The 16,633-nt window shown below is 42.7% G+C and overlaps 2 protein-coding genes across 3 annotated transcripts in view; both read left to right on the top strand.

Annotated features, from left to right (window-relative positions):
• ZFP91 (ZFP91 zinc finger protein, atypical E3 ubiquitin ligase) overlaps positions 1-3,900 on the top strand; it is a 47,724-nt gene extending 43,824 nt beyond the window's left edge. For both annotated transcript variants that reach the window (XM_026012809.2, XM_026012810.2), the window contains exon 11: positions 93-3,900. In XM_026012809.2, the coding sequence (XP_025868594.1) occupies positions 93-603 (511 nt within the window). In that variant the 3' untranslated portion in view covers positions 604-3,900. The remainder of the gene's footprint in view (positions 1-92) is intronic.
• Positions 3,901-3,924: 24 nt separating this feature from the next.
• CNTF (ciliary neurotrophic factor) lies at positions 3,925-11,306 on the top strand. The gene is made up of 3 exons (XM_026012811.2): positions 3,925-4,035; positions 5,563-5,730; positions 6,968-11,306. Exons 2-3 carry the CDS (start codon positions 5,617-5,619, stop codon positions 7,451-7,453), a joined length of 600 nt encoding a protein of 199 aa, XP_025868596.1. The 5' UTR covers positions 3,925-4,035; positions 5,563-5,616; the 3' UTR covers positions 7,454-11,306.
• Positions 11,307-16,633: the final 5,327 nt, after the last annotated feature.

Genomic DNA, 16,633 nt, shown 5'->3' on the forward strand with positions numbered 1-16,633 from the left:
ATATGTGACCTCTAAAGTCCTACCCTGACCCTGAAGAAGAGGCCTCTTCATTTCTGTTTGATCAGCTATTATTTCCTTTTCCATCTTCCTAGATGCGAGATCTGTGGATTTACGTGTCGACAGAAGGCATCCCTTAATTGGCACATGAAGAAGCATGATGCAGATTCCTTCTACCAGTTCTCTTGTAATATCTGTGGCAAAAAATTTGAGAAGAAGGACAGCGTAGTGGCACACAAAGCAAAAAGCCACCCTGAGGTGCTGATTGCCGAAGCTCTGGCTGCCAATGCAGGCGCCCTCATCACCAGCACAGATATCTTGGGCACTAACCCAGAATCCCTGACACAACCTGCAGATGGGCAGGGTCTTCCTCTTCTTCCTGAGCCATTGGGAAACTCCACCTCTGGAGAGTGCCTCCTGCTAGAAGCTGAAGGGATGTCAAAGTCATACTGTAGTGGGACGGAACGGGTGAGCCTGATGGCTGATGGGAAGATCTTTGTGGGAAGTGGCAGCAGTGGGGGCACTGAAGGGCTGGTCATGAACTCGGATATACTCGGTGCTACCACAGAGGTTCTGATTGAAGATTCAGACTCTACTGGACCTTAGTGGAAGGGAAGACTTTGGGCACTGGGACAGCTCAGACTTTGTATTTAAAAGATAAAAAGGACAAAAAAAAAAAAAAATTTAAAGCATTTAAAATCTAGTAAAATAACTGAAGGGCCTGCTCTTTCCATTGTGGATCACAGCACACACACCTACACCCACCCTCTTCTCCCTCTATTGTCCCCTTTATAAAATTGATGTTGCCTTTACCAAAAAGGTAGGCAAAAAAGAAGAAGCTCTTAAAGTGAGGGTTATCCTCCTCCTCAGTTCCAGTCAGGCAGACTTCCTGCTCACCGGCAGATCCCTTCTTAAACCTGTAACTCTGATGTGCTCTGGATCAGCTTTTAACTCTTGATAGTATATTACTGTCCTCTAAACCCCTTCTCCTTCACTGCTGCCCTATGGTTCTGGCTTCTACCCACTGCAGCACACTTATTCCCAAAGTATCATACACTTCTAATCTCTGGAGGCTGGCAGCTTGACTTGGCACTTTAGGCCCCTTAGGGTGAGCTGTTAAAACAGCACACCTCTCTCACTCACCCCCATTTCCTCCATTCTCCGCTGGGTTTCGGAAAGGAAGGATTCACAGGGACCACCTCCCTCCTTTGTGATCCCAGCGCTTCAGTCCCCTTCCAACACCTCCCTCTGGTTCTCAGTGGTGCTCACTAGCATGGAAGCAGGCTCCCAACAGGGAGGGGGCTGCCCTCTACATGGTTTCTCTGGCCATAAGACAGGGCTCTGTATCAGTGAGAAAAGTCCCAGACTAATGGCAGAAATTTGCACTTTGAACATGTGTGTTTTTGTGTTGTGGAACCTGAGATTCCTTATTTATTAACGGAAAGTCTGATTTTTTTTGGGGGGGGGGGGTCGTCGTTGCTAGATTTTTGGGGGCTGGGAGAGATTAGGTTATTCTGACATGGGGTCCTTTCTATAAGAGGTACTTTTGAAGGCAAGATACAGGATTGAAGAAGCACAGCCAGCCTCTAAAATATAGCTCTCCAGTGGCCTTTAAAGAAAGCTGGTCCTCAGCACTAACAAAATCACTACAGTAGCCTAGTGCTTTTTTGGAAGCCTTTTTAGGGAAGGAAGTTAGGTTTTTGGTAATTAGTGCTCTTTGAGTTTTTAGAGCATTGAGATTTAGGAATTTTGAGGGGATGAGAAGGGTTGTTCAGGGTCTGAATTACAGATAAAAGATTTTCTCTTGTAAATTTATTTTCTTGTCCCCATCATTTCTTTCTACACACCTTCCTGTTGGCCCAATTCTGGCCCCTGGCTTTGTTTTTGGTTTTGCTTTGCTTTATCATTGTTTCATTCCAGGTCCCAGTTATTGAAGGACACTGCCTTTAGTGAAGAGATAGTCTATGACTCGTACAATTTGAAGTCAAAGAAAATGGCTCTGTTTTGTTTCCTTTTTATAAAAATAATACTTCAGAAGAGGAAAGGCTTCCATAGACAAAGTTACTAATCTGTGGAATAATGGCTTTGGCTTTCACCTAAAATTCTGGGAATTACCACATCCATTGAGATAGGGATTTTCTTGGGGGTGGATTGCTTATTACTGGCCATGGGAGAGGCAGGTGGTGTTTTTGTACAAGTTTATAACTCCCAGAAGACTAAAAACTTATTTTGGCAATTTTTAGAGAATTAGAAGGGCAATTTCTGTCCTTCTGTGTACCTCACAAGCTGGAGTTAAAGGCTTGCCCTATTCATTGTTTGTCAGAAATGTTGTGATGGCTGTTGGAAAGAATGACGTTTTGCTGAGAGCAAAATAAGGAACAACTTGTTTTTCACAAACACTAAAACTACAAAGTTTATCAATTTTCTCTTTTATTTTTTCCCAAAAAGAGGGGTAACAAAATGTCATCTCTGAAAGAGGCTTACTTTACACCCACTAGTGTCAGTGGTTGGGATGCCAGGGAATAGGGAGTCAGACACCTACAGTGAATAGACTTAAATGCACTATTGTTTCTTTACAGAGTGTTGCAGATTTGCCATCCCTCCAGTGTGGGGGTAGAAAATGGAATAAGGATAGAAGGGATGTAGAATATGCTTTCCTGCCCACAGTCAGGATTTGGAATTGACTTGGTATGTTGAGTACATTTGAAAATACTGTCAGATTGATTGGGTTTACAACAAAGTTGTTCCACTCGCGTTAAGTCCATTTTGTACTGTTTGACTAGCTCTCATCTGTACCGCACACGTACCTTTTTTCTTTGTCACATTTATCTTCTCTGTCTCTGTAAGTTGTATTTGCAGTGATGAATCATCAGATATTTTAACCACCTACACAAAAGCAAACTGCATTAAAAAAATTAACGAGATTGAAGGAAAATATGTTCTTCCCATATCACACTCCTCCCCACAAAAAGCAACAAGTTCTAATAACTAGAAACTTTCTGTTCTTCCTTTTTTTGACCCCTTTATAGGTACCATTTGCCTATAGTTTGCTTCAATAAATTATTATAGCAGTTTGCAGTCAATCTTAAAATATTCTCCATGGACTTTTATCTTTTTTTTTTCCTTTTGAAAAGATACTAGCACAGTAAAGAGTGGTATAAGTAAGCTGTCTTGTACTAAGTCCTCTCCCCGTTCCTTGTCTGCTTCTCATGTGTCCTTCCAAGGAGCCCTCTTAAAATTCTGCATTTCCTACCCTTAGTCAAATTGTGTTACCTTTTTAATAACTCTCCCCACTGCATATTCTCCATCTTGTGAATTGGCAGTTCAAAATCCTGAAAATGTAATTGACATGTGAGTATTATTTCTGGGAGATGTGCTTCCCCCTAGTCTCTGGTTGCCCAGGGTTATTCTGCATAATTGAGACTTAGTATGCTTCAGAGAGTTTGAATAAACACTGGCCAGGATTACTGGGAGTTAAAGAATTCAGGTATGGGAAAGCATCTGCATAGAGCACTTGAACCTCCTGTGTACCTGTTGGAAAAAATATATAAAGAGTGTATTAAACCCAGCCAAGGTTATTAGTCTGATTGTTTGAAGTACCATTTTTCCCTTCTTCTTTTTCCCACTTTACAATGTACTCAAGAAAACTGAAAAAATTGTAATGGATCAATTTAAAATATTTTATTTCTTGAAAGCCTTTTTTGCCTGTTGTAATGTGCAGGACCCTTCTCCTTTGATGGGAGAGACAGGTAGTTACCTGAATCTAGGTTGAAAAGGTTATGTAAAAAGAAATTATAATAAAAGGGATACTCTGCTTTTCAAATCCTTGTTTTCTCTTAATCTAGGTAAGGCATATCCAAAATAAATATGTAAAGAAGAAAAATAAAAGTTGTCTTCATGGAAGCAACTTGTCTTCCTTGATTGTACTAAGTTAACAGTTATCCTAAGGGTAAAAAGTTGATGCTGCTGAGAACCCAGTGCCCCCAGCACAGGGTTTATGTGGCAGGTGCTGTTTACTTCTCTTGGACAGAATCAGAGGTAACTTCTGACTCATTTTCGTTCTTGATCTCTAATGCTGAGTTGCTATAGGATTCTGTGATCATCTAGCCAACTTGGAAACCCCTCCTGTGTTGTGACAGACTTCTAAAAGAGATGGCCTCATTAGTCTAGTAGAGAGAATGTTAAGGATGCTGTGAGGTTTTTGTTAGTCTCATAATGACAAAAACCTTGTTAGCATTTAATGTCAGTGCTTTTTCACAAAACTCAGTGTCCACAACAAGTATTAACTTTAAAAAAAAAAATCCTTTTACCTTCTTAAAAGGCCTCCTGTGAGCCACTCACTCCCACTTTTCTCCCCTCCACCCCTTGTTTATTGTTTATGGAAGTTTGCACCTGAGAAGGCGTGTGTTTCAATTTAGAGGCAATGTCTATGGCATGAAATAGTGAAGCCTTATTGATTGAGGAGGACACTTGAAGCTCTTCCCCAAGAAGCATCATATTTTAATCTACAGGGTTAAGTTGGATGCAACAGAAGAACAATTCTGCACGTGCTCTTAAACTCTTTTGCCCTCATTTCAAAGCCCAGGTCATTCTTGTATGTTGTTAAGGAGCAGTGTAGTATGACTGGGATGAGGAAGAGAAAGAAAAGCATGTTGTCACTTGAGACTGCCTTAAAAATGTTACCCAGTCAGGGTTGGGTGTTTTCCTGTCCTTTGGAAGAGAACAGGCCTAAACAGTACCTTCCCCATCCTGTAGCTATGAGGAAGGCACCATGATTGAGGTTAGAGATACTTACTTTGCTGATTTTTAATTGAGTATAAATGAAACTACATTATAATGAAATGATAGAAGTGAAAAGATGCTGTATTTTCAGAGGACCTATTTAGCATAAACTTTGTTTCTTGAACAAAATGTGAAAAACCTAAAGGATGAAATTTCAATGTCAATGGGAGAATCAGAGCCCTATGTTTTGTGCCTGCTTCCTGGATTTTGTGCATATTAGTTAATTTCTTTAAGCCTCAATTTCGTTATGGAAAATATTTATCTCATAGAATTATTCTAAAGATCAAATAAAGGCTTTAAAGCCTTTAGCACAGTGTCTGGCCCAGAGTAGTTGCTTAATCAATGACATCTATATTGTTAGTAATAACAATATTATTGAATACTAGGCCAAGAAGGGAAAAAGAAAAGAAAGAAGAGGACATGAGGAATGCAAGGGAGAGTGATAAAATGAACTGATTATGTGTATATGAAGTAGATCACATTAGGCAGGGGTGTCATGAGGATTAGTGTGATAGTGACCTTGTTGCTAAGTGCAAAAGCAAAACAATGACATAAAAACAAGTAGGCTAGGCACTGAGTGGAGGAGAGAGATGGAGGCAGACGCTGCAGGAAAAAAAAGCTGATTAAAAAGGGGCCTTTGATTCCACAGGCACAAAAATCCACAGCCAGGAATTTGCTGCCACCTCTGAGTCAGGCAGGGGGGTGGGGGTGGGGTGCACAATCCCATTAGGAGAGAATGCCCAGTGGATTTAGTCTGAGAGTCACATTTCTTATTTGGACCAGTGTAGACAGAAGCAAACCCAGCTCACTTGTTTCCTGGGACAGTTGAGTTAGGGGATGGCCTTTGCAGAGCACTCACCGCTGACCCCTCATCGCCGGGACCTCTGTAGCCGCTCTATCTGGCTAGCAAGGAAGATTCGTTCAGACCTGACTGCTCTTTTGGAATCTTATGTAAGTTGCCTATTTTGCTGTTGTCTGTTTTCACTTGAGCTCTTCTGATTAGCCCCTTAGCATCATGTTCCAGCCCCGATTACCAATCATCAAGGCCCTAATCATACAGTCATTCATAGATTGGGCACCTATCATCTGACATGGTTCTTTCCCTTAAAGAAACTCCTGTGACCCTGTTTTCTTCTCTAGCCTGTTGGAGACATGTTCTTTGAATGAGAAAATAGACATGGTCTTCTGGGTAGGATTGGCTCTATGTCATGGAGGCTATTCCTAATATGATTGCCTACAGTCTGCATTCTACCAGAATAGATTAACTATGGGCCCTGTAAGTGTGGGTTCTTCATACACATTGTTCTGAATTTTTGAGCTATGTAAATGAAAGAATGAGGTTTATAGAATTGGGAGAAGAACAGCACAAACCCAAAGAATTTCTCCTCTATAGTATTGGCCACCCAATTTTTCATTACATATATCAAGTCTCCATGTATCAAAAGAGAATGGTCACCCATACTATCAAAAAAGGATCCCCTAGAAGATTCACTGGAAACTTAGGGACATGTCAAATTGATGAGCTAACCATGGAGTTCCAGATTGGTTTTCTGATGGAGATCCCCATCAGTCTCCACCTAAGGCCTACTATGATAGAAACACTGAAAAAGAGTTCTAAATTTAGGTTGTCTAGGAATTGGTTTAGCTTTGTACAGCCTCACCAATTAGAAATCTAACTCTTTGAAGTACCTTTTTTATCTCATTACCACTGAATTCTCTAAAGTATTGTCTTCCCAATGAGAGTGGATAATGGAGGAGAGGGGGGTTAGAAAAATTCTGCAGTGGGTTAATTCTTGGGATTCCTAATAGGCCTGGCCAGTGTCTTCAAGTATGTTTAAAATTCTTAAAACTTGAGTACGATTCAAGTACTTGTTTCCAGGAGGGAGTTCAAAGTGGGAAGGAGAAGTTGTAGACGAGTGGTGTTCAACCTTTAAAATCTAATGAAACCTGCAGATTCTCCCACAAAAAGGAAATAGGTAAAGCAGAATGTATAATTTCAGAGAGAATAAAGCCTTCCTAAAATCCAGTCATTGGATCCCAAATGAGTTCCTTTTGGAGATTTTTAAAATTTTTCCAATTTGGATCTCTGACCAGGAAAGTGAATAAGGTCTTACATGAGATTTAGGGATTAAATGAGAATGTTGGGATAATTACAGAAAATGTGATGTTTTTATGTATCCTTGGCCAGATGAAGCATCAAGGCCTGAACGAGAACCTAAACCTGGACTCTGTGGATGGTGTGCCAATGGCAAGCACTGATCGGTGGAGTGAACTGACTGAGGTGGAGCGACTCCAAGAGAACCTCCAGGCTTATCGCGCTTTCCATGTTATGTTGGCCAGGCTTTTAGAAGACCAGCGAGTTCATTTTACTCCAACTGAAGGGGATTTCCATCAAGCAATACACACCCTTCTACTCCAGGTTGCTGCCTTTGCTTACCAGCTGGAGGAATTAATGATGCTCCTGGAACACAAAATCCCCCCCAATGAGGCTGATGGAATACCTGTCTTTGGAGATGGTGGCCTCTTTGAGAAGAAGCTATGGGGGCTGAAGGTGTTGCGAGAGCTTTCACAGTGGACAGTGAGGTCCATCCATGACCTTCGACTCATTTCTTCTTATCAGACTGGGATTCCAGCACGTGGGAGCCATTATATTGCTAATGACAAGAAAATATAGCAGTTATCTCTCTTCTCTCTCCTTCGTTATATTTCTAATGGAGTATGCACAGTTCCTGAGGCCTCACTTTCCCATTCTTAAGTTTTGAAAGGTCGACCGTTTTCTGACCCATGAGACCATAGATATTTTCATCAAGCAGGGGTGGAGCCCTGGACAAATGGGCATCCAGGTTTAATCTGGGGTGTGTGTGTGGTGTGTTGGGGCCCTATGGGTGTGGGGGCAAGGGCTATGTCCTTCCATCTTAGTGTTCTAACCTTTCTACTCACTAAGTCAACTCTACAAGTATTTAACAGCCTTACAGGATAAACCTAAGTTTAACTTTAGTCCTAGATGGCTTTTCTGGGAAAATTGAGACAATGAATTAAAAATCCTGGACTCCAGCCAATTCAAACCCTTGGATAATAAAAAGAAGTAACTAACGTTTATTGAGTGTCTGCTATATGTAGCGATATGCCAGGGGCTTTGTGTATGTTATTTCACAACAACCCTATTGAGGGAAGTAGTGTTATTCCCATCTGGCAGATGATGAGAAAACAGACTCATAGAAATTATAACTTGGTCAAGGTTACCCTACTAGCAAATGGCACACTTAAGTTTGAACCCAGTTATTTCTCATCCCAAAAGCTATGTACCCTTCAGTTCAGAGGCCTGATCATGACCCTCTATCACTGCACCTCTTTCCCACAGAGGGTTGGAAAATAGATCCATGTAATCTGTCCCTGACACTGAAAAAACAATCCCCGTTATATATCCTGATAGACAGTGGCACAGTAAAGGCGCTATTTTTTGCCCACATTTGGCAAAGATGAGAGCAGTGGAGATCTTAACATTCTGTTTGCGGAAAAGAGTAGACCCACCAATTCTGAAATTGGGAAACTGAGGATGTGCAGCCTGCTTTAAAGCATCCACAGGCAACTGAGGCTGTAACACAGCCTGCTTTAAAGCATCCACAAATGTTTTGGGTTGGGCACAGCTCATACCAGCTTACCTCACATTTATTGTGATCAGCAGTGTAGCGATACAGGCACTGTAAGCAAGCATTCATGGACAATGGTTGGAATAGTACTCAGGTTAAAATGTCACAAAACTCCTTTACCACACATTCTTTGGACTTAGTCATGAGGATAGGGTGAGGCCCACTCTGTTCCCAGTGGGAATGCCAGCGATTTTAAAACAATATACAGCACAGCCTCCATGTTTAACAACAAAGGGGCAAGACTCTGTTTAATGTTCTTGAGAGAGACACAGTGTGAAAGACACCAACTGGTAAATGTGGGCATTAATGGAAAAGGTCATTTATGGTCAGGCCTGTGAACTAGTGTAGTATAAATCCCAAAGTTCTCAGGTACGAAATTTGACACTCCCAGTTAAAGTCACCATCTTGGATGGAGCACCCAAATCAATTTAGTTTACTTATTTGAAGCTCCCATGCTCATAAGTGAACCATGAATCAGAAAGGGCTAGCACCCATATGTTGCATGAGATGGACTGGGGTGACCTAGCTAGTGTCTATTTCCCACAAGGTTTTGTGTCCAAAACTCTACGAGGTCAGTGTTAGGAGGACTCTGGGTTGGGTATTGTGGCAATACAGGGGACAGAAGGCAGTATGCACTTGTGGAAATGAGCTTGTATGCATAGAAGACGTCAATACTGGGTGGAATTGTGAGGAACAGGTTTAAGTGATAGGGAGTTAAAGGAAGGAGCCCACTGAGAGCCTGACATCCCTTTCTGGAGGAGGAGGAGTTCAAAGGTTGGCTGAGTACCAAATGAAGAGAAATGAGAGAGACGGAAGAGTTGCCTTGGTTAGAAGAAAGTGAGGTGACAAACATTTGGGTCCCGCTACCACTACAGGTTTATTGTTTGGTTTTATTTAATTTGTAATTTTGGTATATAGCTAGATACCTTGTCAGTAAATGCATAGAAGCTTATTCCATTCATGCTTTTTCTTAGACTGATTCTTCTTTGAGACCAGTATTTCTCATTGATAAAGTACCTGCTTATTAGTGTGAAGCTCTCAGATTTAATAATCTAAATGCGTGTGAAATATTTTAGGCCCTTTCTGTTTTAATGGTTAAAGATGTGACTACATTTCTTACTGGGGAATACCTGATTACAGACTTGCTGAATCTGAAAGGAGCGACCCTTCCCCGAGTGTGTTTTCATATTCAGCAGATGGGCCAAAGTGGATGTCGGTAGAAGTCCCAAAAGTCAATGGGGGTACAGTTTAAGCTCTACTGAATTACATGTGAAGGAATATTCATATAGAAGAGGCACATTCGAAGCAGCAGAGTCCAGAAAAGATACAGCTACTACCACTGAACGGGAGGAAGTAGGAAGCTACATAAGTCTCGATGAGGTCACAAGCAGCAAGTCACAAGCAATGAAACTCCCAGCATTGTGCTAAGAGTTGTGTCAGTTTCTTCTTCCAAAAGTTTGCAGTCTGCCTCAGAAGAAGAATGGGGAAAATACTTAGAAAAGTATAGATGAAATAAGGGAGAAATGAGCACTTAGCTTTGAAAACGAAGTCACAGACATGTATGGATCTGAGCGTGTAGACTGCATCATGCTTATCTGAAATGGACAGGACATTGGAGAAGGGACCAACAGTAGGTCCATGTTCTAGGTATGTTCTTAAAATACAGATAGCAATAATGGCAACACTGGAAGTGTGGTGTGGTGTTCTGTTTTTAAGGATCCAGAACCCAAAAGATTTTTTGTCTTTAGATTTTGTTCCCTTCTTTCTTAGGTCTATATATGGATAGGATCTCTGGGGAATCATTTTTATATACATGTAAACTATAGTTACATAATATACAACCATAAAATTTACATATAATGTATAACCTATAACTATATAGTGCTATATATACATATATGTATGTGTATATATACATATGCATATATACGTACATGGCATGTATATATATGGCATATATACATATAAAAGGCATGGATGTAGTTCCTAACTCGTATTTTGTCAGAGTTATTTCTTCTATCCCACAGCCTGTAGAAAAATCCTCTGTGGGAGAGAGATTCTGTTTTCCTGAATCTGTTAAGGAATTCCATATATGAGAGTTGATAAAACTCTTTTTACATTGATTTAAGATTATTTGGAAAAAAAACCTTGCAAACTGGCACAAATTCACAGGCCAAGCATCTAATAAAATAAGCTTTGAAATAGGTTTGAGGGAAGTGAGAGTTTATTTAATAAAGTCATAGCCTTGGTATTGCTGTCATTTCAGCCTGCTGTGGATTTAGGCCCAATGGATGACTCACTGTTGTGACCACTGGTCAAACAGGCAGAGGACAAGTAAATATTTTAGGGAAATGTATCTCTGAAGTGGTTTAGAATGACTTTATGAATCCTCAGCTCCTAAGTAGCTGAGCACCTTATCTCTCTTAATACTAAAGAGTAAAATAGAACTGCAGGATGCAAAAGGGCTTCCACCAGGGTGAGAAAGTGATTGGTGAAGAGGAAAAGGGAAAAAAGTTTGGATATCCCTTCAGTTGGTTTATAGTGTGTGCACGTGTGTTGGTCACTAGACAATGTTTAGGCCACGGCATTTAAAAAGAATGGTTTGGCCTCCTGCCTCATCACACCTCTGAATGTTGGTACATTAAAAAAGTGAAAGTGATAAAAAATTTCATCTTTTCTCTCAAAAGCCTCTATAGAGCTCTAAAGGCTACAGATACAGTAAAAGTATAATTTTATATTTTGGTGAAATATTTGTAGGGTGTGTGGTAACATCCTTGTGCATGTGATTCGTATATTACTTGGATCAGTCTGTTTTTTGGCAGATAGAAAATAAAAGATGCAAGAATGGCTAACAATAAAGATCTCCCCTCAGCAGGACCATGAGTTGCTTCTTTTATTTCTGCATCTTTGGATGAGCAAGAGGAATTTCAAGTGATTTCAACATTGGATGAAACGTAATCCTCCCAGCCAGGGCCAGGCTCAGTGGAGCGTGCCGGGTGAATCACCATGATGCCAGGCCACCGGGAAAATCTCCCAAGGCCAGTCAGCCTAGAAAAGGTAGATTGCCCCGTACCTACCAGCCTGCAGATGAGACAGATTTCCTTTTGCACGGTTTTATTTCAAGTATTTGAACCCCAGTCAAACTTTTGGAGGACAGCGAAGAACCCCAATTAGCCCATTTCCAGTCTAGTTTGAAGGTAGAATCTAAGTTGGGGAAGATATGAAAAATGAGGAAGAGATGCTGTATTTTTATCCACAGGTTCAGGGTCATATGAATACTGCAGTTACTTATGGCAGGTAGTCTCATTTATCCTCTGAAATACTACCTCACAAATGAGGGAAGTGAGGATGAGCCAGGAACTCTGCCACGTCCCTCCCCCAGCACCTGACAGGTTTGGAGTTTTAGTTCTGGCTCCAAGACCAACTGACTACACTCCACTGCCACGAGCCACCTAGCAATTGAGGTCATTTTATGCTGAAATCTGTTCTCCGTCTCCATAATTCACTTTCCCTGGATAAAGCCAGTACAAATTTCTGCCAAATCCTGCTTGGTGACAAACTCTGGTAAGTTTCCAAATTTTGAGACAAGTGACCTTTTCCTGAGCTTCCTCATTTATGAAATGGAAATGACAACTAACTTCACAGGTTGACTGATGCTTTAGACAAATGAGTATCTGAAAGTACATGTGAAGGACATGCAAACATCAAGTATATAATGTCTCAGATAGGCTGGATTCGGGTAAGACCTTCAGCTGAGGGGCGAGCTCTGTTGAGCATCTCAGAGAAATGCCAGTTGCTCCCCAGAGTCCCGCCTGGTCACAGCCTAGACATCACCCTGTTGTGCCTGTGAGCCTTTGGCCACTAGAGGCCAACCCAATCTCACCAGCAGCTGCCAGGAATCCCGCCCCTCCCTGAACTGAGACAGGGCTGTTCTCTACAGCCAGAAGGTGGCGTTCACCATAGGCGGGCTCAGACAAGCTCTGGAGCCGCAGGTAGACTGCCCAGGGTGTGTCAAAGCTCGCATGTAGTCTTGGAATCACCTGCCATCTGCCCACACCCTCCTTTTACACAGGAAGGAACTCAGACTAAACCATGAAACAGCACTCCAGGGCTCAAGACATTCTATAATCTGTCCCCGTGTCCCAGCAAGAAAGTAGAATTAGAACTACAGTGTGGTTTTCCTGCTTCTCCGTCAGACCAACCTCAGGAGACATCTGGTGTCGCTGCATCCTTCTCCCTGCCTCCTACCAGCACTCTCTGGCAAACCTTCCTCTGACAAGCCTTCAGAAACTTGGAACAGCAACTCATAACCCAGACTTCTCTTTCCAGCCCAGCCGCCACCTCTGCTGTCATTTGGTGGTCCTGTATGTCATCCCTCCCCTGATAAGGGAAAAGTGGGACCCACTTTGAGGTAATGGTTAAATATGCTATTCCTTCCAGGATCTCTGTCATTTGAACAAGGGACCCAGGGAAGCTTTTTAAAAATACATTTCTGAGGCAGGTGTCTATCTTGAGGTCAGACCAGCCCTATGCCACACCATTAGATAAAGGTTTAGAACTACTTTCTCCACCCAATGATTCCCTACTCTTACCCCAAAGCGTGGGGTTGGGGAACAGTTGGAGGTCACACAGAGAACTTAGTGGGCTGCTGAAAAAAAATCACCAACCTGGTTCTAAGCTCCAAAGCTCAGGCTTTGAGCAGTTTCCTGCCCTGCTCCAGCCAAATTGAACAGCAGAACATATTGATGCCTACTTTGGGCCAGTAATAAGGATACAGAATGGAATGTTAATGATAGTAGCAAACATTTATTCACCGTTTTACTCGGTGCCAGTAACCGTTCTAACTGCTTTACATTCATTTACTCATTTATTCCTCACAAAAACTCTATGAGGTAGGTACTGATGGGGTTCAGGGCAGGCTGCCCCAAAATGGGTTGCTTTGGCATCTTATTTTAAACCAGTGCAAGAAGGGCTCTCTGGCCCCTTCTTTGTACCCTGGAAGCAAGAAATACATCTCCATGGGGAAGTACCCTCCCTGTCCCAGGAGAGAGACCTCCTCATCACCAGAGGGAATTGAGGGCCGAGAAAGCTGTTTAAACAAACCTTGTTATTTCTTCACCCATCTTCTACTCCAAGAGCCCAAACCCTTTGGTTGTCAATTCTTCACAGATGTGTTTGTCTAAAAGGTGTAAAAGCTGCCTGCTCTGGTCACTTCTTTGAGCTTCATAAATTTTTATACGAGTCTGTATGAAATTAAATTTGTTTTTCTCCTCTTAATCTGCCTCATGCCAATTTAATGATTAGACCAGCCAACAAACCCCGAGGGGAAGAAAGGAGTACAAAGTACAAAGATTCTTAGTGTACAACTGAGAAAACAGGCACAGACAGCAGACAGTTCCCTCTAGTGGTGGGGACAGTTCTGAGAAAGAACAGGTATATAGCCAGTGGGGACAGAAGTCAGAGAGGGTAAAAACAGAGCCGCAGAAGCCCCAAGGGAGGGAGGAATGGAATAGAAGGTCTCCAGACAGACACTTTGGGAACCAGGCTTTGAAAAATGACTAAAATTTTGGCCTTGGGAAAATATAACAAGTGGGCAAGAACATTTTGGAGAGAAGGAGCAGCACTAGTCAAGGCTTGGCTGCTGGGAGGCAGGTGGCATGTTTGCAAGTGTTCACCAGGCCTGAGTGTGGGGTTCTCCAGCCACAGTAGGAGTGAGGTGCTGGCACCTTCACAAGAGACTGTCTGGAAGGTATTTTTCAAGAAGGAATCCTGTGGTTCTGTAAGAGCTGTACTGGATGTGGATGTGGCCTGGGGTAGAGGGATCCATTAGGAAGATGCTGTCATTCTCAAGGTAGGACATGTTCCAGCAGTTCGTGGAAATGTTAGAGGCACTAGGATATAGACGTGAACACAACATAATTCCTGATCTTTTAAAATTTGAATTCTGGTAGGGGAAGATAGGCAACACATAATACAATTTAGAAAGGGATAAGAATTATATAGGAAATCAAAAAAGTGCTATTATAGAATTACCAAGAGACAGGGTCATGATGGGCTTTCTCAAGTGGTTATTTTCTCCCAAAATCTGAATGATGAGGAGCTTGCCCCCAAACGACCTGAGAGTCAGTACTGTGGGCACAGAGAACTATCTAGTGCTTAGCCCTAAGGCAGGACCGAGCTTCCCATTCACTTGGAACTGAAAGGAGGCCAACACGGCTAGAACCAGGAGGGACAAGGGAGTGATGCCAGTGCCAAGGCCCTCAGCCAAAGACCAGGAGAAGCACATCTGTGGTTAAACAGGTGGCCTCATTACCTGTTACAGCAAGGAAGAATGAGCACCATGGGAAGCTGTGGGGTATCTCAGTAGGAAAGTGTTAGAACATACTGTAGAGTGAGGCTTCAGCTGGGTGACTCAGGGGAGGGCCTGGGAAAGCAGAGGCTCACTCTCAATTGGATGCTATCAAAAAATGAGTGCAATTCCATGGTTGGGCATTTGGCAGGTGGCACAGGGGCCTTGCTTTTGTCGGTGATTAGACAAAATTAGGAAGTGGTGCTGTTTTGTTTCACTTACCATGGTATCAGGGTAGCTTTGTGTGAGGCTATTATCCTATGAGATCATTTAGATTGGTCATGAGCCTCACTGGCCAAGAGCCTCAGACCAGCTTGTAATACTACTGCAGTCCAGCTGTGGACGTCAGTCAATGCCGCGCATCACAGGCTTCATGTCTTCTCTCTCACTAGCAATAAGAGTGTGTGGAAAGAGACCTGGATTTTGTTTTCACTGCTGAACACAGACAACAAGTACACAACCAACTCTGACAGAAGTCAATGAGGGGTTAATATTTCTACATAGTCAACAAAAAGCATCTCATCCTAGATTAAAATGAACCCAATCATAAGGCTGCCCCTGATTTCTGACAGCACCCAATTCAGAGCAAAGCTATACCTCGCTGTATCCTTCCCTAAACTAACCCAAATCCAAAGCCTATAATGAGTCCCTGCTAACACTTCCTTATTGAGGTGCCTCAAAGTTCCCCATGATAAGGCTGCTCTCTGCCTTACTGCGACAAGCCAATAAACCCAACTTTGCAGATGTTGTTCTAGGAGTCTGGCTAAAGAGAAATGCAAAGAGAAATCACTGGAAATTTTAAAGCAGGAAAGTGACATGACATGACTCACATTTTTAAAATGAGCACTCAAGGCCCTGTGAGCAGATGGGTTTATGAGGGTAAGAGTAGAAGCAATCCAGATGATGGCGAACCTGAATTAAAAGTGACAGTGGATGAAGAAAGGGGACAGCTCTGATCATCACAGTCGAGGAGCTAGCGTGGGAAGCTGGGCAGAAGGGCACGGAGCTTCAGGAAGAGGGAAGAAGCAAAGAGTACCCTCTCCCAACTAGGAGGAGAATGAGCAAATTAGGCAAGAAACATGGATGGGGGGACAGGTATTGAGGGTAGCACAGGAGAGCACAAGTCTGGTTTTTCCAGATGTTGAGTTGAATGTGGAGCACAGCAATCATGGAAGAAGGACTGGGGGAAATACCGAGGAATGAAGCTGGATACGAAGGTTAGGGCTCAACCGCAGGGACCTTGGGCATCATGCTAAGAATTTAGATTCATTCCATAGGGCAGTGAGGACACATTCAAGGTTTTATTAGATCAGTGACCCTCTTAAAGTCAGCATCAAAAAGACCAAGACCAGAAGGACGGAAAGACAAGGAAAAATCACCAGGGGTCATGTCAGTTCTTCTGCCTTAGTTCTATAGGGAGTTGCAAGGGTCCCCCTGTCCAAATCCAAGTGCAGAGCCCCCTGTGATTCTGACGGTCACCAGAGCTTTCGTCGTCCTGAGGCCTATCAGGAAATCCCCCTACTCTTCACTTGTCACAGTGGGCAGATTTGCATCTCCCAAGAAGGTTTTCATCATAGCCAGGTTGGAACTAAGATCGAATTTAGCAACAAAATTGTATAGAAAGGGCCAGATTTTGGTTCTAAGCTTTCAGAAGTCAAAATAAGGACACCGACCTCTTTATTTTACATGACGTGCGGCGTCCATAAGACAGCAACGAGCCAGTTGTCCCAGCCCTCCGGGAGAAGACCTTGTGTGGTGTCCAAGGAACAACTCCCTGACAGTAGCCCAGCCGTCTCCATCCTGTCAGTGGCTGGGATAGGACTATAGCGCTCTCTCCACCATTACCCGGAGTCTG

The sequence above is a fragment of the Vulpes vulpes genome, chromosome 5 (assembly GCF_048418805.1).
Source record: "Vulpes vulpes isolate BD-2025 chromosome 5, VulVul3, whole genome shotgun sequence".
In the NCBI taxonomy this organism is placed as follows: domain Eukaryota; kingdom Metazoa; phylum Chordata; class Mammalia; order Carnivora; family Canidae; genus Vulpes; species Vulpes vulpes.